This window comes from Phyllobates terribilis, unplaced genomic scaffold (assembly GCF_046119375.1).
Source record: "Phyllobates terribilis strain yellow unplaced genomic scaffold, ASM4611937v1 Scaffold_3__8_contigs__length_932513732, whole genome shotgun sequence".
Lineage (NCBI taxonomy): Eukaryota > Metazoa > Chordata > Amphibia > Anura > Dendrobatidae > Phyllobates > Phyllobates terribilis.
In genome coordinates, this window is record NW_027362763.1 from 345752083 (window position 1) to 345779205 (window position 27123).

A 27123-nucleotide genomic window follows, 5' to 3' on the forward strand; every position below is an offset into this window, starting at 1 on the left:
TTAACAAAAATGTGTGAAACAACTGAAAATATGTCTATATTCTAGGTTCTTCAAAGTAGCCACCTTTTGCTTATGACTGCTTTGCACACTCTTGGCATTCTCTTGATGAGCTTCAAGAGGTATTCACCGGAAATGATCTTCCAACAATCTTGAAGGAGTTCCCAGAGATGCTTAGCACTTGTTGGCCCTTTTGCCTTCACTCTGCGGTCCAGCTCACCCCAAACCATCTCGATTGGGTTCAGGTCTGGTGACTGTGGAGGGTCATCTGGCGTAGCACCCCATCACTCTCCTTCTTGGTCAAATAGCCCTTACACAGCCTGGAGGTGTGTTTGGGGTCATTGTCCTGTTGAAAAATAAATGATGGTCCAACTAAACGTATACCGGATGGAATAGCATGCCGCTGCAAGATGCTGTGGTAGCCATGCTGGTTCAGTATGCCTTCAGTTTTGAATAAATCCCCAACAGTGTCACCAGCAAAGCACTCCCACACCATCACACCTTCTCCTCCATGCTTCACGGTGGGAACCAGGCATGTAGAGTCCATCCGTTCATCTTTTCTGCGTCGCAGAAAGACACGGTGGTTGGAACCAAAGATCTCAAATTTGGAATCATCAGACCAAAGCACAGATTTCCACTGGTCTAATGTCCATTCCTTGTGTTCTTTAGCCCAAACAAGTCTCTTCTGCTTGTTGCCTGTCCTTAGCAGTGGTTTCCTAGCAGCTATTTTACCATGAAGGCCTGCTGCACAAAGTCTCCTCTTAACAGTTATTGAAGAGATGTGTCTGCTGCTAGAAATCTGTGTGGCATTGACCTGGTCTCTAATCTGAGCTGCTGTTAACCTGTGATTTCTGAGGCTGGTGACTCGGATAAACTTATCATCAGAAGCAGAGGTGACTCTTGGTCTTCCTTTCCTGGGGCGGTCCTCATGTGAGCCAGTTTCTTTGTATTGCTTGATGGTTTTTGCAACTGCACTTGGGGACACTTTCAAAGTTTGCCCAATTTTTTGGACTGACTGACCTTCATTTCTTATAGTAATGATGGCCACTCGTTTTTCTTTACTTAGCTGCTTTTTTCTTGCCATAATACAAATTCTAACAGTCTATTCAGTAGGACTATCAGTTGTGTATCCACCAGACTTCTGCACAACACAACTGATGGTCCCAACCCCATTTATAAGGCAAGAAATCCCACTTATTAAACCTGACAGGGCACACCTGTGATGTGAAAACCATTTCCGGTGACTACCTCTTGAAGCTCATCAAGAGAATGCCAAGAGTGTGCAAAGCAGTCATCAAAGCAAAAGGTGGCTACTTTGAAGAACCTAGAATATAAGACATATTTTCAGTTGTTTCACACTTTTTTGTTAAGTATATAATTACACATGTGTTTATTCATAGTTTTGATGCCTTCAGTGTGAATGTACAATTTTCATAGTCATGAAAATACAGAAAAATCTTTAAATGAGAAGGTGTGTCCAAACTTTTGGTCTGTAATGTATATATATATATTTACAGTTATATGAAAAAGTTTGGCCACCCCAATTAATCTTAAGCTTAATGTTTTATAAAAATTGGTGTTTTTGCAACAGCTATTTCAGTTTGATATATCTAATAACTGTTGGACACAGTAATGTTTCTGCCTTGAAATGAGGTTTATTGTACTAACAGAAAATGTGCAATCTGCATTCAAACAAAATTTAACAGGTGCATAAGTATGGGCACCCTTATCATTTTCTTGTTTTAAATACTCCTATCTACTTTTTACTGACTTACTAAAGCACTTTTTTTGGTTTTGTAACCTCATTGAGCTTTGAACTTCATAGCCAGGTGTATGCAATCATGAGAAAAGCTACTTAAAGTGGCCACTTGCAAGTTGTTCTCCTGTTTGAATCTCCTCTGAAGAGTGGCATCATGGGCTCCTCAAAACAACTGTCAAATGATCTGAAAACAAAGATTATTCAACATAGTTGTTCAGGGGAAGGATACAAAAAGCTGTCTCAGAGATTTAACCTGTCAGTTTCCACTGTGAGGAACATAGTAAGGAAATCGAAGAACACAGGGACAGTTCTTGTTAAGGCCTGAAGTGGCAGGCCAAGAAAAACATCAGAAAGGCAGAGAAGAAGAATGGTGAGATCAGTCAAGGACAATCCTCAGACCACCTCCAGAGAGCTGCAGCATCAACTTGCTGCAGATGGTGTCACTGTGCATCGGTCAACTATACAACGCACTTTGCACAAGGAGAAGCTGTATGGGAGAGTGATGCGAAAGAAGCCGTTTCTGCAAGCACGCCACAAACAGAGTCGGCTGAGGTATGCAAAAGCACATTTGGAGAAGCCAATTTCCTTTTGGAAGAAGGTCCTGTGGACTGATGAAACCAAGATTGAGTTGTTTGGTCATACAAAAAGGCGTTATGCATGGTGGCAAAGAAACACAGCATTCCAAGAAAAACACTTGCTACCCACAGTAAAATTTGGTGGAGGTTCCATCATGCTTTGGGGCTGTGTGGCCAATGCCGGTACCGGGAATCTTGTTAAAGTTGAGGGACGCATGGATTCCACTCAGTATCAGCAGATTCTTGACAATAATGCTCAAGAATCAGTGATAAAGTTGAGGTTACGCAGGGGATGGATCTTTCAGCAAGACAATGATCCAAAACACCGCTCCAAATCTACTCAGGCATTCATGCAGAGGAACAATTACAATGTTCTGGAATGGCCATCCCAGTCCCCAGACCTGAATATCATTGAACATCTGTGGGATCATTTGAAGAGGGCTGTCCATGCTCGGCGACCATCAAACTTAACTGAACTGGAATTGTTTTGTAAACAGGAATGGTCAAAAATACCTTCATCCAGGATCCAGGGACTCATTAAAAGCTACAGGAAGCGACTAGAGGCTGTTATTTTTGCAAAAAGAGGATCTACTAAATATTAATGTTACTTTTCTGGTGAGGTGCCCATACTTATGCACCTGTCAAATTTTGTTTGAATGCAGATTGCACATTTTCTGTTAGTACAATAAACCTCATTTCAAGGCAGAAACATTACTGTGTCCAACAGTTATTACATATATCAAACTGAAATAGCTGTTGCTAAAACACCAATTTTTATAAAACATTAAGCTTAAGATTAATAGGGGTGCCCAAACTTTTTCATATAACTGTATATATATATATATATATATATATATATATATATATATATACAGACACATTTTGTTTTTATAATTTTTTATTTATTTTCTTTTTTCTTTTAGCTGTACATCATTCTCTATCTATACCTCGTCTGGACCACTATGTGAACATCTCTCCATGAACCTGGGTGCGTTCTTTGGCATATTATTTGGAGCTTTGGGCTTCCTTCTTCTGCTGCTCCTTGGAATCTGGTTTGCAGTTCACTGGTATCAAAAGAGAAAAAAGAATGACGACTGTGCGGATGAGTAAGTGACAATTAGTGTACACTTGTAATGTAAACTAGAAAAAATTAGCTATTATTAGAACAGAACTTCATAGGAAGTATTAAAAAGTTTGATGGTTAAATGGGCATTTAAACACTTACAATGCATTAATCCTGCACAAATACCTGAAGAAGGCTGCGATCTGTAGACAAAAATTAGTTAGTACTTTGGCTGTATACCTAATAAATTATGGCATTTATACTCACCTACTGTTTAGGAATAATCTTCCGTGGACGTTGACTGCGCATTCCTGCTATCATATCTGAGCATGAATACAGATAATGTATTAGATAGATAATTGGGAAAAGGGGAAAGAGGGGAAAGGAAGTGAATAAAAATAAACTTTTATTACTTGTTAAAAAATAAAATAGTAATCATTTAATAATATCAATTGTATATACAGTACATCCAATTGAGGATGTATATTGGATCACAAAAATAAATTAATATATATTGTTAAAAGTCGTGATCCACTAAAGTCCTGATAGAAACTAGATAGAGGAGATGTAATAAATATTTAACCAGTGTCCCTACTAAATTAATGGCTGGGTTTATTAATCCATATAGCAATTGCCATATATATAGCCTGAATGATATCCAGAGTTGATATGTGCTATATCACAAAGTGCACCACTACCCAGATTATTCAAATAGGCTATGAGATATAACTTATATAGCTATAGAGCCATCACTTGATGCATGCTTTAGGAAAGCAAAAAGTCATTAACCTAAATAATGTTGATCGCCTTGTTTCTCTGCATTGCAGGGCAATAGACAGTGGTGCTTAGCAGCAATATCGTGAGATTGGCATTCTCACCATATATTTTGCCACTGTTATATATGCTAAGATCATATGCCTCGATAGCGCAATATCTCATGCAGCTCTGTACTCACTGCCGCTGGCACTCTGTTTGTGCAGACAGCAGGAGAAGCCATGTGTGGAGATTTCAGCTGTGCTCACAGTCACTCAGGTGTACAAGAGATCTGCCACGCGGCATTCACCAGTGTCGGTCTCGGGCTCAATATCAATCAGTACACCACACTCTGCATCATGTAATGGAATGTTATGGCAATCTCACTTGTACAATCTGGTTTACTGTCAGGATAAGGTCCCTGACTCATTTTTGCCGGGGAAGCTGGCTTTTTCTAAGGGCGGGGTAGGCCGCACTTTCAAGTCATTTATACATCCTGTCTTGATTGACAGGTGTGTCGACCAATAGGAATAAGATTGCTATGCTCCAAATAACGAGACTTAGACAGAGGGGTAAATGGAAAGATGTCTTTATCCATAAGGTTATTGAAATTGTATATCACAAACTTGATGATTTGCAAATGTAGCTGAATAATCATGAATAAAAATTAAGAATTAACAATTCATCCATATCAAGCATATATAGTGATATGCCCTGACTGTGATGCTATCTTGTATTCTCATAATCAGGGATTCTCCCATGTCCATACTATGTGGTAATATACCCTTACAGTAATACCGATTTTTTTAGTTAGGAATTCTTCTCAGATGGCACATGGGAATGTTCTCATTCCACTATATAATCAATGGTGATATACTTAGCCCTATTAAAAATCTTTCACATTTATGTGTCCTCATAATAAATTATTTGGGGCATACAATGACTCCAGCAATTAAAGATGTCAGTAGAACGGATATGACATAACCCCCCTCATTTAGGGAAAAGAGAAATTACATTTTTAAAAATAATTTAATGTATAAATGGGCATGATCCACAGTATGAATTTTTACCTCTCAGACAGTACCGGACTAGAATCTTTTAAAGATCTTTTGTATGTGAATTCTCATTCTCGATCATTTTATATAGGAATTGATAATGTTGTAATGGTATGATATCCTGCGTATATACGAATTCTCAATAAATTAGAATATGCAGGAGCTCATATTGCATGTTATCATGCTACAGTATCTTATATGTTAGGAGCGATCTGACACATCAGAAGGATAAGGCGAAGATGAAAAGGAAGAAAAAGCCTAGTGAGAGAGTTTCGGTACTATAGAAAGCAACCAAACTTGAAGTTCTCATTCAGTCCTTAGGGATTAACGGTGTTGAGTCTTAATATCCCCTCGCTCTCCTTCTTCAAACGTATTGAGTCCAGATCTCCGCCGCTGATATCCAATTTATGTTGGAGAATGGCCCATCCTTTGAATTCTTTCCACCGTAAGCCATGTTTGTATTTAAAATGTTTAGCGATGCGAGTGGGAAAAAATGCTTTTTTCTGTTCCTGGCTGGCTTTTTCATCTTTGGTCAAAATTATATTCCTAATATGCTCTCTTATGTGGGTTCTCAAATCTCTAGTGGTCTTACCCACATATGTTAACCCGCAAATACACTCCAGACAATATATTACTCCAACCGAGGAGCAATTGAAATGTTGTCGGATATGGAAAACTTTTTCAAAAGCATCTGTTACAGATTTCTAATAGAGCAGAAAAACTTGGCACTCTTTGAAAATAAGTTCCTTTTATTTACATTCATATAGCGTTAAACATTTTCGGTCCCGATACAGACCTTCATCAGAAAAGCTGATGTAATCAAGGTGGGAGAAAAGGATACAGGAACTTCTATAACAGAAGTGGGGAGGGATCCAGGCATAGGTCACTGATTTATTACTAGATGGAGTGAGACGTCCCAAGTTTCAGTCATGGAGATCTCCGGGGGATTTTCAGAGTGATGGGAGGGGGAGGTAAGGGAGAGTATCTGAATGCTTTAGGTATGGAACTTCCAGAAAAACACATTTGTGTGTGCGACTGACGTCGCTTGAGGAGAGCTCAAAGAGATTTCTTAGGGATCAGAATTTGACAAGCCTTGCACATCTTGCAAGGAAAAAATCCAGGATCTCTCGTTGTTGGTGCTTTATCCGTACGTCTGAAATGACTGGCTAATAATAATAATAATAATTTTTATTTCTATAGCGCCAACAAAGTGCTGCACATTACATTTTAGAGGGGACTTGTACAGACCATAAAAGACATTACAGAATAACAATAATCACATAAATCAACAGATACTAGGAAGAGTGAGGATCCTGCTCGCAAGCTTGCAATCTATGAGATACTGAGAGAGTCAAGATAGATAAAGTTTTTCGATATCCAGAGGAGGCCTGTGGTGTTAAGTATTTCTGAAGGTCACAATCTGACCTGAGCATGTTCCAATGTTTATTTAAAATATTCAGCATAACTGGCCAATCCTCGTGATATTCCGTAATGAATCTGACTAAGTTTTCCTGATTTTGGTCATGATTTTTTGGAAACAGAAGGTCCTTTCTTTCTGTCCTCTTAGCAATATTGTATGCTTTCTTGATCATCTTTGTCGAGTAATTTCTTTCAAGAAGTCTCCTTCTGAATTCCTGAGGTCTTGATTTAAAGTCCACAAATGTAGAGCAGTTCCGGCGTAGGCACAAAAACTCTCCCTTTGGGATAGCTCTAATGGTTGCTGGAGAAGGAGCACTTCCAGCATCCAAAATACTGTTTGTTGCCGTCTCCTTCCTATAACAATCTGTTTGTATAACATTATCAGTACCTCTCCAAACCATAATATCCAGGAAGAGGATGCTTTCTTTGTGGAAGGAATGTGTAAGGTTCAAATTTAAGTGGTTGTTATTGATAATGTCCATGAAAACTGTCAGGATGTTTTCCATACCTCTCCAGATGATTAGAACAGTGTCGATGTAACATTTCAACGTTACAATTTGATTAACGAAAAAAAGACTTATCCTCTGCAAATACATGCTCCTGCCACCATCCTTAATACAGGTTAGCAAAAGTGGGTGCGATGGCCACCCCCATTGCAGTTCCCCATGTTTGCAAATAGAAGCGGCCATTGAAAAGAATTGTGTCTCAAAATGAATCTCAAAACATTCAGGACAAAATTTCTGTGTGTTGGGTTATACTCTTGATTCTTAGAAAGAAGTCCACAGCTCTACAGTCCTCTGCCTGATCTATGCTCTTATATAAGCTTTAAACATCGTAGGTTACAAGTATTTCTTGCTGACCCAATTTGTTATCCTTCAATTCCTGTAATATTTGCATGGTGTCTCTGATATAGGAGGGAAGATCGTAAACATATCCTCTTCGTTCCTGATCCAGCCATTGATTGGCTTTTTCTGTCAGGTTTCCTATACCAGAGACAATTAGTCTGCCCGATTACAAAGATCCTTGTGGACCTTGGGTAGCATATAAAATTTTGTTACCCTAGGACTTTTAACCCCAAAGAAGGCTTTCTCACTCTTAGTTATTGCTCCACTTTCCCATCCACGGATGATAAGGTTGTTATATTCCTCGATGAATTGGGTCGTGGGATCACGCCAAAGAGATCTATAACATTCCTTGTTAGTGAGCTGTCTTTTGGCTTCCTGAATGTACTTATCATGCTGTCAAATTACAATATTTTCACCTTTGTCACTGGGTTTGAAAAGGACGTCATCCCATTGTTTTAGCTCATTAATAGTGTTGAGCGATACCTTCCGATATCGGCAAATATCGGATTGGATTGGATCGGACCGATACCCAAAAAGTATCGGATATCGCCGATTCCGATACCGGAAACCAATGCAAGTCAATGGGACAGAAATATCAGAATGAAAATAAACCCTTTCTTTCCTTGTAGGTTAATTCTACATGAAGGAAAACAACTAAGAATAATGTAGAATGTACTGGGGGAGGTGGGGGAGACAATAAAGGCATAGAGCTTTAGCCCAATCAAATGGAATAGCAGGAATTAATATTTTTTTTAAGACGTTCTGAGTTACGGAAATATTGACTATGTTAAGTATTTTTATATTTTGTCAGATATTTATGTTTCACTACTTCCATGCTCTTCACCTTCTTTTTTACTTCTCCCACACTTTCTCCTTAATCATCCTCAGCATCAGCATCTTTTTCATCCACTTCTTCTTCACCTTCTTCATCTTCTTCTTCACCTTCTTCGTATTATTCTTTTTTTTTACATTCTTCATATTCTTCTTATTCAACTATTATTCTTCTTCATATTCTACTTCTTCATCTTCTTCATATTCTTCTTCTTCATCATATTCTTATTTGTGACAGGCATTCCTGTAGTTGTTATCTATAAAAGTTTGAACATTACACTTTTCATTCTGCCCGTCACAAAAGATTTACAACAGGATTTGTCCGCATTCAGGTTGGCCTGCAGCAGCAGGTCTTTTCCAGGGGCACCACGAGGAGGAACGGACTCACCCCCATACACTGCTTAGTCATCTTCTGCTTATAATTTAGATATTATCTTTTGCTCTGATTTTTAGTCTTATGCTTAATGTTCTTCCGCTTTTTGTTCTGCAGCTTCTTGTACTTCTGCTTCTTGGTTTTCTGTCTCTTGTTCTTCTGTATCTTGGTGGTTGTCTTCTCTCCTTTGTCCTCTTGGTCAACTTCTTCAGGGTCATCTTCTTGGTCTTCTTAGGGGTGGTTTTCAGGGTCGTCGTCTTCGGGGTCCTCGTCTTCAGGGTCGTCGTCTTCGGGGTCCTCGTCTTCTTCGGGTTGGTCTTCAGGGTCCTCGTCTTCAGGGTCCTCGTCTTCGGGGTCCTCATCTTCTTCGGTGTGGTCTTCAGGGTCCTCGTCTTCAGGGTCGTCGTCTTCGGGGTTCTCGTCTTCTTCGGGTTGGTCTTCAGGGTCCTCGTCTTCAGGGTCCTCGTCAGGGAGATCCAGAGTGATTAGCAAGAACCATTTCAAAAAGCTTGAACTTGGAAATGTAGCAGAAGGTACAAGAAGGCTGAGGAACTACCGAGGACCAGCTGACGGTACTGGAACCCGGATGGGTAGCAGAAGGTACAAGAGCCAATGGAACTACCGAGGACCAGCTGACGGTACTGGAACTCGGTTACTAAGCAGGAGGTACCTGTGCCAGAAAGGACCACCAAGGACCAGCAGATGTTGGTGGAACTTGGATACCGAGAAGGAGGCACCTAATCCAAAGGCACTGCCGAGAACCAGCTGACGGTACTGGAACCCGGATGGGTAGCAGAAGGTACAAGAGCCAATGGAACTACCGAGGACCAGCTGATGGTACAAGAACTCGGTTACTAAGCAGGAGGTACCTGTGCCAGAAAGCACTACCAGGGACCAGCCGACGATGGTGGAACTTGGATACCAAGAAGGAGGCACCTAATCCAAAGGCACTGCCGAGAACCAGTTGACGGTACTGGAACCCGGATGGGTAGCAGAAGGTACCCATGTAAAAAAAAGTTTCAAGGCCGCGAGCCGGCCGCAGTTACCAAAACCCACAGTCCGACAGGGGGGGGTGGTTCTATTGTCACTATGGAACCAGCCTTCATTGCCAGATCCCGCAGCCCACATAGGAGTCACCTAAACTGCAGGCACCATAGAGTCGGCTAACCCGACCGCAACACGACAGGACAACGCATTGGAGGCAAAGTGACGTTGACACTACCCGGAAACAGCTGGCGTGCTGGAACCAGGCTGGGCAGGAGGGAGTACCCGTGCCAAAGACACTGCTGAGTACCTGCTGACGGTGCTGGAACCCGGATGGGTAGTAGAAGGTACAAGAGCAAATGGAACTACCGGGGACCAGCTGACGGTACTGGAACCCGGATGGGTAGCAGAAGGTACAAGAGCCAATGGAACTACCGAAGACTAGCTGATGGTACTGGAGCTTGGTTACTAAGCAGGAGGTACCTGTGCCAGAAAGCACTACCAAGGACCAGCAGACGTTGGTGGAACTTGGATACCGAGAAGGAGGCACCTAAGCCAAAGGCACTGCCGAGAACCAGCTGATGGTACTGGAACCCAGATGGGTAGTAGAAGGTACAAGAGCAAATGGAACTACCGAGGACCAGCTGACGGTACTGGAACCCGGATGGGTAGCAGAAGGTACAAGAGCCAATGGAACTACCGAAGACCAGCTGACGGTACTGGAACTCAGTTACTAATCAAGAGGTACCTGTGCCAGAAAGCACTACCAAGGACCAGCAGACGTTGGTGGAACTTGAATACCGAGAAGGAGGCACCTAAGCCAAAGGCACTGCCGAGAACCAGCTGGCGGTACTGGAACCCAGATGGGTAGTAGAAGGTACAAGAGCAAATGGAACTACCGAGGACCAGCTGACGGTACTGGAACCCGGATGGGTAGCAGAAGGTACTAGAGCCAATGGAACTACCGAAGACCAGCTGACGGTACTGGAACTCGGTTACTAAGCAGGAGGTACCTGTGCCAGAAAGCACTACCAAGGACCAGCAGACGTTGGTGGAACTTGGATACCGAGAAGGAGGCACCTAAGCCAAAGGCACTGCCGAGAACCAGCTGACGGTACTGGAACCCGGATGGGTAGCAGAAGGTACAAGAGCCAATGGAACTACCGAAAACCAGCTGACGGTACTGGAACTCAGTTACTAAGCAAGAGGTACCTGTGCCAGAAAGCACTACCAAGGACCAGCAGACGTTGGTGGAGCTTGAATACCGAGAAGGAGGCACCTAAGCCAAAGGCACTGCCGAGAACCAGCTGGCGGTACTGGAACCCAGATGGGTAGTAGAAGGTACAAGAGCAAATGGAACTACCGAGGACCAGCTGACGGTACTGGAACCCGGATGGGTAGCAGAAGGTACTAGAGCCAATGGAACTACCGAAGACCAGCTGACGGTACTGGAACTCGGTTACTAAGCAGGAGGTACCTGTGCCAGAAAGCACTACCAAGGACCAGCAGACGTTGGTGGAACTTGGATACCGAGAAGGAGGCACCTAAGCCAAAGGCACTGCCGAGAACCAGCTGACGGTACTGGAACCCGGATGGGTAGCAGAAGGTACTCATGTAAAAAAAAGTTTCAAGGCCGCGAGCCGGCCACAGTTACCAAAACCCACAGTCCTACAGGGGGTGCTTGTCCTATTGGCACTATGGAACCAGCCTTTTGTTGCCAGATCCCGCAGCCCACATAGGAGTCACCTAAACTGAAAGCACTATAGAGTCGGCTAACCCCACCGCAACACGACAGGACAACGCATTGGAGGCAAAGTGACGTTGACACTACCCGGAAACAGCTGGCGTGCTGGAACCAGGCTGGGCAGGAGGGAGTACCCGTGCCAAAGACACTGCTGGAAAACAGCTGGCGGTGCTGGAACCCTGGGTAAATACTAAAAACAGAGTGGAGCCAGTGGCGTAATTGGAGCAACTTTAAAATCTGTAGTAGTGTGAATGTGGACAGAGCAGGAGAATTTGCCGGACACACAGCTGGGGAACAGCTGACGTTACTGAACCCCAATAACACTGGAGCAAGCGTTGACTGTGCAGACGGCACTTCTGAGCAGCAACTAGCGGTATTGGAGCCCAGGGTAAATACTAAAAACAGAGGAGCCAGAGGTGTAATTGGAGCAAGTTTTAAATCAGTAGTACAGTGGATGTGGACAAAGCAGGAGAATTTGCCGGACACACAGCAGAGGAACAGCTGACGTTACTGAACCCCAATAACACTGGAGCAAGCGTTGACTGTGCAGACGGCACTTCTGAGCAGCAACTAGCGGTATTGGAGCCCAGGGTAAATACTAAAAACAGAGGAGCCAGAGGTATAATTGGAGCAAGTTTTAAATCTGTAGTACAGTGGATGTGGACAAAGCAGGAGAATTTGCCGGACACACAGCTGGGAACAGCTGACGTTACTGAACCCCAATAACACTGGAGCAAGCGTTGACTGTGCAGACGGCACTTCTGAGCAGCAACTAGCGGTATTGGAGCCCAGGGTAAATACTAAAAACAGAGGAGCCAGAGGTGTAATTGGAGCAAGTTTTAAATCAGTAGTACAGTGGATGTGGACAAAGCAGGAGAATTTTCCGGACACCCAGCTGGGGAACAGCTGACGTTACTGAACCCCAATAACACTGGCGCAAGCATTGACTGTGCAGACGTCACTTCTGAGCAGCAACTAGCGGTATTGGAGCCCAGGGATAATACTGAAATCAGAGTATCCAGAGGTGTAATTGGAGCAACTTTAAAATCTGTAGTAGTGAGAATGTGGACAGAGCAGGAGACATTGCCGTCCGCACAGCAGGGGAGCAGCTGACGTTGCTGAACCCCAATAACACGGCAGCAAGTGTTGACTGTGCAGACGGCACTTCCAAGCGCCAACTGGCGATGTTGGAGCTCAGGGATAATACTGAAAACAGAGGAGCCAGAGGTGTAATTGGAGCAACTTTAAAATCTGTAGTAGTGAGAATGTGGACAGAGCAGGAGAAATTGCTGTCCGCACAGCAGGGCAACAGCTGACGTTACTGAACCCCAATAACATGGCAGCAAGTGTTGACTGTGCAGACGGCACTTCCGAGCGCCAACTGGCGGTGTTGGAGCTCAGGGATTACAGTTCAGGTGGTAGAAACATGAACACAACAGGAGACCTGGATACTGTTGCCAACCAATTATTTATTCTGGAAGAGGACTGGCAAATTCATGAGAGATCCAGGCCTTGTTCATTTTGAGAAAAGTAAGCCGGTCAAAGTTATCGGAGGATAGTCGCATGCGACGGTCTGTTAGTACACCACCTGCGGCACTAAAGACTCGTTCCGATAATACACTAGCAGCAGGGCAAGCTAGCACCTCCAATGCATACTGACTATGCTCTGGCCATGTATCCAGCTTACAGACCCAAAACTTGAAGGGAGAAGAGCAGTCTGGGAGTACACTAAGAGGGCAAGACATGTAGTCTGTCACCATCTGACGGAAACGTTGCCTCCTGCTGACTGGAGCCGTCTGTGATGGTGTAGACATTTGTGGCGGTGGGGACACAAAACTTTGCCACATTTCGGCCATACTGGTCTTGCCTTGTTCTGAGGCGCTGCTTCTGCTCCCTCTTTGTGCAGAGCTTCCTCCACTGCCTCGACACACTGAGCTGCTTTGTAAAGCACTAGCAGCACTGCTCTCAGTTGGAAAGGAGAACATGATGGAATGCACCAGTGCGTCTTGGTACTCCCGCATTTTATGCTCCCGGTTCAACGGTGTTATGAGGCTTTGTAAGTTGTCCCGGTAGCGAGGATCTAGGAGGGTGGACACCCAATAATCAGCCGTGTTGAGAATGTGGGCGATGCGGCGGTCGTTTCTCAGGCACTGCAGCATGAAATCAACCATGTGCTGCAGACTGCCAACTGGCCAAGAAACGCTGTCCCCTGCTTGAGGCGTGGTCTCTGCATGCTCTGCATCACCCCACCCTCGCTCTAGATATGTCACACTGTCACAGAATACTGGAGGTAGGGGGCCTAAGCTGACCCTAAGCTGGGGCCCTGACTAATCCCTCATCCTGGAGGTACTGTTAAAGGTACAGAGGTCCAGGCCGCCAGCGTAACCCCTACCTCCTGAGGATCCCTGCACCACAGTAATCTAGTCCTGAGAAGGACCCCGATCACAACAATTGGGAACCAGCGATAATATGCCCACACACAGTATTTAGACGAACGAGACAGTACAAGGGAAAAACCAAAACCACCTTGCATACAACTTCAACAAAACTACAACAGAGGGAACACCAACGGGAAAGGAGATAAATGATAAAGCGAGGAAAGGGAAATAACACTTTCAAATACACTTATCTCAGCAACTCCAAACACCACGATCCGCTCTGTAAGTCTGAATGAAAAGCTTTCACCGACACCTCACAAACAGACCTGCAGGAATATAAAGGAGTCTCACTAACGAAGCATTGATTGCAGCTGGGCGAGGCTGGACCTCAGCTAGCCCAGAGAGAGAGAGAATTAACTCCTTCACTGCCGAGAAAACACAAAGCACCAACAAGTCAGCTGCGAGAAGTCAGGCTGTGTACTCTTGACGATCTTCGTGGCAACACACCCGTGACAGTACCCCCCCTTCTACGAGGGGCCTCCGGACCCTCAGGGCCAGGTTTATCCGGGTGAGTCGTGTGGAAGGCCCGAACTAATCGGTCTGCGTTAATATCCGACGCAGGAACCCACATCCTCTCCTCAGGACCATACCCCTTCCAATGAACCAAGTACTGAAGGGACCGGCGATTAAAGCGTGAATCAATGACCCTCGATACCTGGAACTCCAAGTTACCATTGACAACCACAGGAGGGGGAGGTAAAGGTGACGGTACCACCGGCGCCACATACCTCTTAAGCAATGATCTGTGAAACACGTTGTGAATTTTAAACGTAGGGGGGAGGTCAAGACGGAATGCCACCGGATTAATAACAGAACTGATTCTGTACGGCCCGATGAACCTGGGACCCAGTTTCCAGGAGGGAACCTTAAGTTTAATATTCCTGGTAGACAACCATACCTGATCGTTCACACTTAGGTCCGGACCAGACACTCTCCTCCTATCAGCCATACGTTTGTATCGGTTCCCCATAGTATTCAGATTCTTCAGCACCCCTCTCCATACTGAAGCGAGAGATGAGGAAAATCGTTCCTCCTCCGGAACCCCCGAAGAGCCCCCCCTACTGAAAGTACAAAACTGGGGGTGAAAACCATATGCCCCAAAAAACGGGGACTTACCAGTGGACTCGCTTCGCCTATTATTGAGAGCAAACTCTGCCAGAGGTAGGAAAGAAGCCCAGTCCTCCTGGTTCTCTGACACAAAACACCGAAGATATGTCTCCAAGCTCTGGTTCATACGTTCCGTCTGACCATTGGTCTGAGGATGAAAAGCCGACGAGAATGACAAATGCATCCCCCGCCGTGCACAAAACGCCTTCCAGAACTTGGACACAAACTGAGACCCCCGATCAGACACCACCTCGGAGGGTACCCCGTGAAGCCTCACAATCTCCCCAATGAACACCTGCGCAAGAGTTTTAGCATTAGGGAGAGCCGGAAGAGCGATAAAATGTGCCATCTTGCTGAACCTGTCCACTACAACGAGTATGACCGTTTTACCCGAAGACGGAGGGAGGTCCGTAATAAAGTCCATAGACAGATGAGTCCAAGGACGCTCCGGGATCTTCAAAGGTAAGAGGGCCCCAGACGGACGGGTATGTGAGGTCTTAGAGCGCGCACAAACCCCACAGGACGCGACAAAAGTTACCACCTCTTTATGTAAGTTAGGCCACCAAAACCGACGCGAGAGGAGATCCACAGTTGCTTTACTCCCCGGGTGTCCTGCAAAAACTGAGTTATGGTGTGCCTCGATCACCTTTTGTCGCAACTGATCTGGAACGAACAGTCTCCCCGGAGGTCCAACAGGGGCGTCCCCCTGAGCCTCCAATATCTCCTCCTCCAGCTCAGAGCATACTGCCGAAACCACCACCCCCTCCTGAAGAACAGGAATCGGGTCGTCCGTATTCCCGGCCCCAGGGAAACTACGAGATAAGGCATCCGCCTTTACATTTTTAGACCCAGGACGATATGTAACGACGAAATTAAACCTGGTAAAAAACAATGACCACCTAGCTTGTCTGGGATTCAGACGTTTAGCGGACTCCAGATATAGCAGGTTCTTGTGATCGGTGATGACGGTGACCGGATGAACTGCCCCCTCCAAAAAATGGCGCCACTCCTCAAAAGCTAACTTAATGGCCAGGAGTTCCCTATTGCCGACATCGTAATTCCTCTCAGCGGACGACAATTTTTTAGAGAAAAAGGCGCACGGATGCCACTTACCAGGGGACGAACCCTGTGACAATACTGCTCCCACCCCTACCTCGGAAGCGTCTACCTCTACAAAGAATGGCTGAGACGCATCAGGTTGAATGAATATGGGTGCCGAGGCAAAACATTTTTTCAAGGAGGAGAATGCTTGACAAGCCTTGTCAGACCACCTAGAAAAATCCGTCCCCTTTTTAGTCATGTCTGTGAGAGGCTTAACCACGGACGAGAAATTACGAATGAACTTCCGGTAATAGTTAGCAAACCCCAGGAAACGTTGTAGTGCCTTAAGATTCTCCGGCCGATCCCACTCAAGAACTGCCCGCACTTTCCCAGGGTCCATACGAAAACCGGACGCAGAAACCAGGAAGCCTAAAAACTGGAGTTCCTGTACGGCGAACACACACTTTTCCCACTTGGCATACAGTTTATTATCCCGCAAGATCTGTAACACCTGTCTAACGTGCTCCTGATGAGACACCAGATCCGGAGAGTAAATTAAGATATCATCCAGATATATGACAACAAACTGTCCCACCAGGTGGCGAAAAATATCATTAACAAAGTGTTGAAACACCGCCGGGGCATTAGTCAGACCGAATGGCATGACAAGGTTCTCATAATGCCCCTCCGGAGTGTTAAAAGCCGTCTTCCACTCATCCCCCTCCTTCATCCTAATCAAATTGTACGCCCCCCTGAGATCCAACTTAGAGAACCATTTGGCGCCCACGATCTGATTAAAGAGATCGGGAATAAGTGGGAGCGGATACGGATCTCGGACCGTAATCCGATTAAGTTCACGGAAATCCAGGCAAGGGCGTAGGCCTCCATCTTTCTTCTTAACAAAGAAGAACCCCGCGGCCACCGGTGAAGATGAAGGTCTAATATGCCCCTTAGCCAGACTTTTAGAAATATAATCCTTCATGGCCTGCCTCTCAGGACCAGAAAGGTTATACAACCTAGCTTTAGGTAACTTGGCCTCAGGGAGCAGTTTTACAGAACAGTCATACTCGCGATGAGGAGGTAGTTCCTGACACCCATTCTCCGAGAATACATCCTCAAAGTCTGCCAGAAATGGAGGTAAGACCCAAGGAGTAACCGCACCGATGACCGTGTTCATGCAGTTTTTATTACAGAATTTACTCCATTGGCTTATCTCTCTGGTTTGCCAATTAATAACAGGGTTATGCTTAGCTAACCAAGGAAGGCCCAACACTATAGGAGTGGGAAGACCCTCCAACACGTAGCAAGACAACAGTTCTTTATGTATTGCCCCCACTTGAAGTTTTACGCCATGCACAGCTTGCAAAAAACTTCCCTGACCGAGAGGCCTGGCATCGATCGAGAATATGGGGATGGGTTTAGCCAACTCACTCAATCGCATACCTTGAACCCGGGCAAACCGAGCATCAACCAGATTAGCCCCGGCCCCACTATCCAGAAGAACAGATATCCTCTCAGTTCTCGTACCCACCACCACCTCCGCCGGTACGAGAAACTGAGACGAACCTAGGGACGAAATACCTACTCCCAGATTGCCGTCCACCACACAACCTGGGATCAACAGTTTTTTCGACGACTCTTTACTCAGCAAGGGGCGGGATGGACACCCCCCAATAAAATGTCCCTTTTTCCCGCAGAGGAAACACCTTCCTGTCTTATGGCGCACCACCGGTCCCCTTCCCCGAAATGATGTCCCTCCTAATTGCATAGGCTCCTCCGGACTGACCAGGGGAACCACCATATGAGGGGACCTTGTAAGAGGTGGAGACATTACAGGGGGTAGAGTTATCCCGCACCTCTCCCGAAGCCGTCTGTCAACGCGAATAGCAAGGGCCATAGCGGCTTCCAGTGACGCGGGAGAGTCATACTGTGCCAACACATCCTGTAATTTGTCGGATAAACCATGACAAAACTGGCTCCTAAGAGCCGGGTCATTCCACTGGGTGTCCGTGGCCCACCTACGGAACTCCGAACAGAATTCCTCCGCCGGACGATCTCCCTGCTGAATCCTACGTAACTTAGACTCAGCAAGGGAGATCCGATCTGGGTCATCATATACGAGTCCCAAAGCAGCGAAAAACCTATCCACTGACTGGAGAACTGGGGAGCTAGGGGGAAGAGAGAACGCCCAAGATTATGGGTCCCCTTGTAGGAGCGAGATGACAATTCCCACCCTTTGTTCTTCACTGCCCGATGACCGAGGCCGCAGCCGAAAGTACAATTTGCATGCCTCCCGGAAAACAAAAAACTTGTCCCGCCCCCCAGTGAACCTGTCAGGGAGAGCTACTTTAGGTTCTGGTCCGGCTTGCTCCAGAGGATGCAAAACCTTGGACCTAACGTCCGCCAGCCCCATGGACAAACTCTGCAACTGCTGAGCTAGACCGGCTACTGGATCCATGGTAGCTGGAGAAAAACTAAGTTGGTCGGTGAAAATGTCACACTGTCACAGAATACTGGAGGTAGGGGGCCTAAGCTGACCCTAAGCTGGGGCCCTGACTAATCCCTCATCCTGGAGGTACTGTTAAAGGTACAGAGGTCCAGGCCGCCAGCGTAACCCCTACCTCCTGAGGATCCCTGCACCACAGTAATCTAGTCCTGAGAAGGACCCCGATCACAACAATTGGGAACCAGCGATAATATGCCCACACACAGTATTTAGACGAACGAGACAGTACAAGGGAAAAACCAAAACCACCTTGCATACAACTTCAACAAAACTACAACAGAGGGAACACCAACGGGAAAGGAGATAAATGATAAAGCGAGGAAAGGGAAATAACACTTTCAAATACACTTATCTCAGCAACTCCAAACACCACGATCCGCTCTGTAAGTCTGAATGAAAAGCTTTCACCGACACCTCACAAACAGACCTGCAGGAATATAAAGGAGTCTCACTAACGAAGCATTGATTGCAGCTGGGCGAGGCTGGACCTCAGCTAGCCCAGAGAGAGAGAGAATTAACTCCTTCACTGCCGAGAAAACACAAAGCACCAACAAGTCAGCTGCGAGAAGTCAGGCTGTGTACTCGTGACGATCTTCGTGGCAACACACCCGTGACAAGATACTGACTACTAAAGCATTGTGTACCTCCCTCCTCTGGACAGATGTCTTCCTCATCCATTGACTCCTCCTCATCCTCCTCACAAAGTGTCCCCTGCCTAGGCCTTTGTGAGGAACCACGTTGCGCAGACTGTAGAGAAGCAGATGGCATTTGTGACTCCTCATCCTCCACCTCTTCCAAAACCTCGTCCCTTAGTGCTTGCAGTGTTTTTTCAAGCAGGCAGATAAGGGGGATAGTCATGCTGACTAGTGCATCATCTGCACTCGCCATCCGCGTGGAATAATCGAAGGCACGCAAAACGTGGCAAATGTCCTTCATAGAGGCCCACTCAGTGGTGGTGAAGTGTGAACGGCGCGCACTGCGACTTGTTTGCGCCTGCTGCAGCTGGTACTCCATTACTGCTGCCTGCTGCTCACACAACCTCTCCAACATATGTAACGTTGAATTCCACCTGGTGGGTAGGTCACATATGATGCGATGTTCCGGAAGACGTAATCGGCGCTGCAGAGCTGCAATGCGTGATCTTGCGTTGCTGGAACGCCGCAAGTGAGCGCACTCTATGCGGACCTTGTGAAGCAGTGCATCAAGATCCGGATAGTCCCTCAAAAAACTCTGCATGACCAAGTTGAGCACATGTGCCAGACATGGAATGTGAGTGAGGTTGCCTAGGACCAGAGCTGCCACCAGATTTCGGCCATTGTCACACACTACCATGCCTGGCTGGAGATTCGCTGGCACAAACCACACATCGCTCTGCTGCTTGATGGCATTGCAGAGCTCCTGCGCTGTGTGGCTTCAATTCCCCAAAGAAATTAATTTTAATACGGCCTGTTGACGTTTGGCCACGGCTGTGCTCATATCGGTCATCATAACAGGTACCCCGTTCACGGGTCGATGTGGAGGTAGACTGTGACGGCTCCTGTAGCGCTGATTCAGAGGAACTGGAGTATGAGGAGGAGTCAATGTGTACAGACTGGATTCCTGCAATCCTTGGAGTTGGCAGAACACGTACAGCACCACTCTCAAGATCTGTACCCGGCTCCACAACATTTACCCAATGGGCAGTGAGGGAAAGGTATCGTCCCTGTCCATGCTTACTGGTCCACGCATCGGTGGTCAGGTGGACCTTGCTACTGACAGCGTTTTGTAGCGCTTGTTTAATTTTTCCCTCCACATGATGTTGCAGGGCAGGGACGGCTTGCTTGCTGAAATAAAAGCGGCTGGGCACGTTGTATTGTGGGACTGCCAATGCCATAAAGTTACGGAAGGTGTCAGTCTCCACCAGCCTGAATGATAGCATTTCAAGGGCCAGTAGTTTAGCAATGCCAGCATTCAGAGCCTGTGCTCGGGGGTGGTTTTCCGAGTATGGGCGCCTTTTCTCCCATGCCTGTGCTAACGATGGCTGTAGACTGGCCTGGGAGTGTGAGGATGACTGGGAAAGTGGTGCTGTGGGTGGAATTACACTGTGTCTCTGTACAACAGTGCCAGAGATTCTTCCATGGCGATCCTGTGAGGAAGCCGAACCAGCTGTGTGTGAACTGGTGGAAGAGGCTACAACACGAACTGAAGAGGTGGTAGGTGGTGCTGTAGGTTGGCCTAGATCTTCAGTGTGTTTTGTAACGCCACCACGTGCTTGGTCCGCACATGTTTCCACATATTTGTGGTATTGAGGTTGCTGACACTTTTCCCTCTTTTCATCTTCTGATTACACAGCTTGCATTTGACAAAGCAAATGTCATCTGCAACTCTGTCAAAAAAGGACCAGACACTGCAAGTCTTGGGAGCGCCCGCTTTGGATTTTGGAAGAGCCATGCTCCTAATGGGTGCCGAAGTGGAGGCTACAGGCAACCAAGTCTGCCCCCTCCCTCTCCCTCCTTTTTGGGCTGTTCGGGGAATCTCTTCCTCAGAGCTGCTCCCACCACCTTCCTGTCCCTCATGCCATGATGGGTCAAGGACCTCATCATCTACACCACCCTCTTCAAATAACTGCTTCTCCTGCGTAGTCTCGACAGCACAGTACGCACCAGAAAGTGGCACCTGAGTCTCATCGTCAGATGCGTACTGAGGTGTGCTGCTGACCATAGGCACTGGCCCACCCGCCTCTTCAGATTCAGAGAGACAAAACGGTTGCGCATCACTGCATACTACCTCTTCTTCAAATTCTCGAATTCTGCTTGGCTGGCCCCCTCTTTCCAAGCCAAGAGATTCAGAGAACAGAAGTAGAGATGGCTCCTGTCCAGGGCTCTCTGACTGCCTGGGCAATTTGGCAGGTGGTGAAGAGACAGATGGGTGCTCTTCAGTGCTCAGGACCTGAGAGGATCTGGAACTAATTGAAGTCGATGCGTTAGCTGCCATCCATCCGACAACGGCTTCAATTTGGTCCTCCCGCAGCAGTGGGGTGCGGCTAGCTCCTACAAAGCAGCGCACAAAGGACTGTTCCCTGGTAAAACTGGGGGATGCTGAGTCACTGGTGCCCGCAGCAGGCACAGAATCCCCACGTCCTCTCCCTGCAGGCACAGAATCCTCACGTCCTCTCCCTGCAGAAACTCCACGCCCACGACCACGACCACGACCACATGCCTTACTCCCTGCCTTCTTCATCTTGGTAGACTGATAAAGATAGGCAGAAAAGTACTAAGGGCTTAGTGGGCTTATTCCTGAACAGCTGCTAACAGGTATAAGAAACACTCATTTTATAAAGTGTGGACTAGACTTTAATATGAGCTAATGTGGCCTACACAACTGTAAATTGGAGTGTTTGGTGAACTTTATTTAGTTTTTTTTTGTCACAAAAAGACACTGGATGTGCCCAAAGATGTAATACCGATAGTATCACAAAATTTTTGTAGCTATTACAATGTAGGAAGGTAACCTACAATGCAATAGATGAGGCTACAAAAAATAGGCTAATACTTATCAGGCTGGGGCTGCAGGACACAATGCTACAGAAAGGCTCCTCTAACTACTCCTATATAGTGTGTTTGGAACCAATTTAGCTGAATACGGATGGAACCACCACACTAATAGGAGAAATCAGGAAAAATTATGAATTGGCAAAAAAGGACAATGTATGAGGCAGTGACACACACTGAGTGCACTACAACAAGACGTGGCTGAAGTACACACTACAGGGTGAGCTGCACTCACACACACAGACCTTGCAGACAGCGGTGAACAGTACAGATGCAGAGCACTGTGCACTAGCGCTGCAAGACCAAAAAAAATTTCTCTATCTACTCCTATATAGTGTGTTTTGAACCAATTTAGCTGAATACGGATGGAACCACCACACTAATAGGAGATATCAGGAAAAATTATGAATTGGCAAAAAAGGACAATGTATGAGGCAGTGACACACACTGAGTGCACTACAGCCAGACTTGGCTGAAGCACACACTACAGGGTGAGCTGCACTCACACACACAGACCTTGCAGACAGCGGTGAACAGCACAGAGAACTGTGCACTAGCGCTGCAAGGCACAGCGATTTATAAAGTAGCTTGGGTAAAGCAGAATAGACCAAATAGGTAGCTAAAACTGTCCCTCAGAACAACAGCGTCCTATCCCTAACTGAATTCACAGCAGAATGAGCTCAAAATGGCGGCGGCGGCTTTTATAGTGCATCATGACATCATTTCAGCAGCCAATCACAGCCATGCCATTAGTTAAGATGCCTACATGCCTAACAGGATGTGCCCACACTTCTTAGGATCCTCATTGGCTGAATAAAATGAAACTGGCTCATTGCATTATGGGAACTTCCGATTCCGGTATACGATATTGCAAAAGTATCGGAATTAAGTATCGGAATTCCGATACCGCGAATATCGGCCGATACCCGATATTTCAGTATCGGAATGCTCAACACTACTCATTAATAATCCCACACGCTTCAAAGTCAGCAGATGGTCTTGTGACTTTTTCAGGTAAGGTTAATATGTCCTTCGTGACCATATCCACAAAGATCTTAACCGCGGGGCAGGTTTGTAAGGATGGCATATTAGTCTTTTCCCATTTTGGTCTAGTTCTATCATTCAATTCTAATCTTTCCTATTCTAAAATTTTCAAGGCCTCTATTTCTTGAATGGAAAGGGTTGAGCTCCCCCCACTTTCCGGTAAAGAAGTTCCTTCTTCGATTTGTCTTGCAAGTATTTTTTTATACTAATTTCTGGCCAAAAAGATGTAAATCCTTAATAATATTACATTTCTTGAGATGAGTTGGAAGACAAAAATTAAGACCCTTTTTAAGGACATTGGCCTGTGAACCACTTATTATGTGACTGGAAAAATTAATTCTCAATGAGTTGGTGTCATTAGCCAATCGTTCTATTGTCTCTTCCTGTTTCTGTTCTTGGTTATGCCCCTGAATCCCCATCAGCATCTGTCCCGCAACAAAAAGGCATATTGGGATTGCTATTATTATCCGGGTTGGTGCTCCTATTTCTAAAGGAGGTTTGTGCAGAATCTGATTCTGATATATTACTACTTCCAGCAGCAGTGCCGGAGAACCTGTCTTTGCTCCTTCTGTACCTTCATGGCATACTTTTTAATACTTTGTGATTGATTTTTGCCCCAATTATAAATCTGACCTTTAGAATAGTCTGATTTATCTCTCAGGTATTTTCTCCTTTTACAGGTCTTAATTTTGTTCTCAATTTTATCAATATATTGTAAGGTCTGTTTAAAGGCTTCTTCAAAATAAGATTTCCCCTCCAGTTTGTCCATCTTGGGGGTAATCTCATCAACTTCTTTTTCTAGTCTTTCTATAATATGGTCCTCATCCTCAATTAGAATATTCATTAATTCGGTGAGCAGTCCATCAAAGTAGCCTCCCATCTTTCTTTTAAATTTGGCTTTGTGAGGTCATAAGAAGGGAAAAATGAAACACGAAGGCCTCTAGAGATCAATCCTTGTTCTAAGTATTGTTCAAGACTTAATTTTGTCCATGTTGTCCGCATGAACTTAATTTGAACATCTCTAAATTTTTTGAGAAGATTTTCTGCTTCTAGGTTAACAACCGGTTTCCCCTCTTATTTGATAATTCTCATTAAAGATAGTCCTCATATCATGCTTTTGACGTGCTAACCTAGATTGATGTGGCCATCTTAGTCTGATATCAATGCTCAATTTAATATTAAATAAATTCCCAGTATCCAATTATCATCAAAGTGGATATATCCCACTTAGACAATAAGATACCCAGAGGAATTTTTCATAAGAGTCCAGAGATCAAACAAGAGATGTGTCCAAGCCGAACACTCAAAGCGTGCAGTGATAATATCATCTGATCTCATCAGACAGTATTCATATAGGTGGACACCCCTTTTCCCTAAGCGGGCAGAATAGATAACCGTGGCAGAATATATGGTGAGAGTGCCAATTTCACGATATTCCTGCCAAGTACCACTGTCTGTTGCCCTGCAATGAAGAGAAATACGGGGATCAACATTATTTAGGCTAATGACTTTTTGCCTTCCTAAAGCCTGCATCAAGTGATGGCTCTATAAGCTATACAGTATATGTAATATCTCATAGCCCATTTGAATAATCCGGGTAGTAGTGCACTTTGTGTTATAGCACATATCAACTCTGGACATCATTCAGGCTATTCAGGCTATATATATGGAAATTGCTATATGGATTAATAAACCCAGCCATTAATTTAGAAGGGACATTGGTTAGGGATCCATTATTTATTACATTTCTACTATCTTGTTTCTATCAGGACTTTAGTGGATCACGACTATTAACAATATATATTAATTTATTTTTTTGATCCAATATACATCCTCAATTGGATGTATGTACAATTGATATTAATAAATTATTAAGATTTTATTATTTAACAATTAATAAAAGTTAATTTTTATTCACATCTTTTCCCCTCTTTCACCTTTTCCCAATTATCTCTCTATTTTTGGTGGTGTCCACCTACGTGAATATTGTCTGTTGAGATTAGATATTATCATCTAATGTATTAGATGTTACCTGCAGTCCTATGTAACAGATAATAAAAATACAGTAAAAAGTGTGGAAAAAATGTTTTTAAAAATAAGAAAAAAATAAAAAAGTTTAAATCACCTCTCTTTTCCCCATAAAAATGAAAAAATACACATATTTGGTATTGCTACCTCCATAAAAGTCCAGTCTATAAAAATATGAAATTAATTAACTTGATTGTTAAACAGAATAATCAGAAAAAAAATCTAAACCCCAGAATTATATTTTTTGGACACTGCAACATTGCAAAAAAAATGTAAGAAGAGCCAATCAAAACGTTGTATGTAACTCAAAATGGTATCAATAAAAACATCAACTCAGAGTGCAAAATAAAAGCCCTCATACAGCCCCATTAACTGAAAAATTTAAATGCGTGCTTAAATAAAAAAAAACTATGCATGTTTGGTATCTCCGGAATCATGCTAACTTGGAGAATCATATTTTCAGGTCATTTTTTTTTACCGTATAGCGAACATGGTAAATAAAAAAAAACTATTTTGGAAATGCACTTTTTTCTATGCAAATCGCCTCTTCAGAGAAAAAAAGAGGACTTGTACTCTATAGCGCCACCTATTGGAAGCAGCAATCCTACAAGTCACAATCAACCCTTTAACCATTCGTGCAATATGACTTAGGATAAAAGCCAAATCAGAATCTCAATTTGCAGACTAGTGTTGAGCCACCCCCGTAGTGTTCGAGTTCGGTTCGGTTCGTCGAACACCCGTGTGTTCGCCGAACTGTTCGTCGAACTGTTCGTCGAACACCTTCGAACACCGTTAAAACCAATGGCAGGCAAACAAAAACACATATAAACACATAGAAAACACCTTCAAAGGTGTCCAAAAGCTGACAAACTGCTCAGAAGACATAACTAACACATGGAAAAGTGACAAGTACATATAGTCATGCGAAAATAAAAGAGGTGGAGGAGTAAAAGGAGGGGGAGACACAGATATAGGCATGTCATGCCCTTCTAAAATCCAAAAAGTGAGAAGCCGACACGGCCAGTCCGCTCCTGCCCGTGCCACCTCCGTGTCGCCGGGTTTGTGCCAGAGCCGCGGTGAACCCTGATGGCCAGCCCCCATCTCCCAATACTGGTGCCTGTCCGCTGGTGGGTCGAGCGAGCCCCCCTGTGGTGGAGGCAGCTCTAAGCTTTTTAATTTAAATTGTCTCTCTAATTTGAATGAATACACTTTAAATCCATTTACAAGGATCTATTGGAGGGCAAGTCTCATGCCAACAGCCGCGTAATTCCAGCTCCAGTAGCGTCCACTAAAGCTGCTGCAGTTAAAAAGCTTTTATAAGGATCGAGCTCGGCTGTCCACCGCAAGGCATCCTACTGCCCGTCCCAGCCCCTATGCCTTGGGGTGCCTCCTGATGCTCTTCACTGAATATCCCGTGGTCCCGAAGCATTTCCTTTGAAAAAATTAAGTGTCCAAACTACAGGTGGTGTAGCTTGCTTAACAGCCGGGATAATCCGCTGACTAGCAGACACTGCTACTAGGCACAAAGTATTTCCTGGGCTAGATGCAGTTAAAAATTTGTAATTAGATACTCTCGTTGGATGCTGAGAAAGCATTCCATAGAGTCTCCTGGCACGCCATATATGATTCTCTTAAAAAGCTTGGGGTAGGGGTCTAGGGGACCCTTTTATAGCCAAAATCACGGCCCTGTATCACAATATGTCACCTAGGCTGAAGATAAATGGAACTGTAGCACCCTGAGGGCTCGGTTGCTACAGACGTATTGCACCTCACCCAGAGGTGTGATATCTCACTCTCAGGTAAGGATGGAGTGTGGATCAGGACCCGACACCTGCATGCATTACACCACATTGCCGTGGGGCAGGGCGACCAATATGCCCCTGAGATGGGCACGACAGTCCCTGTCCCTGGCTGGAGTGGGGGGAGGGAACACTGAGGAAGGGGAACCCTGTAGTGCAGGAGCAGGGAGGAAGCAGTTCCTGGGTGCATTGAGAAGGGAGTATAAAAGGTGGGCACCATCTTAGTTCAGTG

General features: G+C 45.1%; 1 protein-coding gene across 1 annotated transcript in view; it reads left to right on the forward strand.

Moving 5' to 3' along the window:
* LOC141258548 (uncharacterized) overlaps nt 1-27123 on the forward strand; it is a 395228-nt gene that overhangs the window by 324689 nt on the left and 43416 nt on the right. Inside the window, 1 exon segment of the mRNA XM_073673526.1 lies at nt 3255-3437. Coding sequence (XP_073529627.1) covers nt 3255-3437 — 183 coding nt within the window.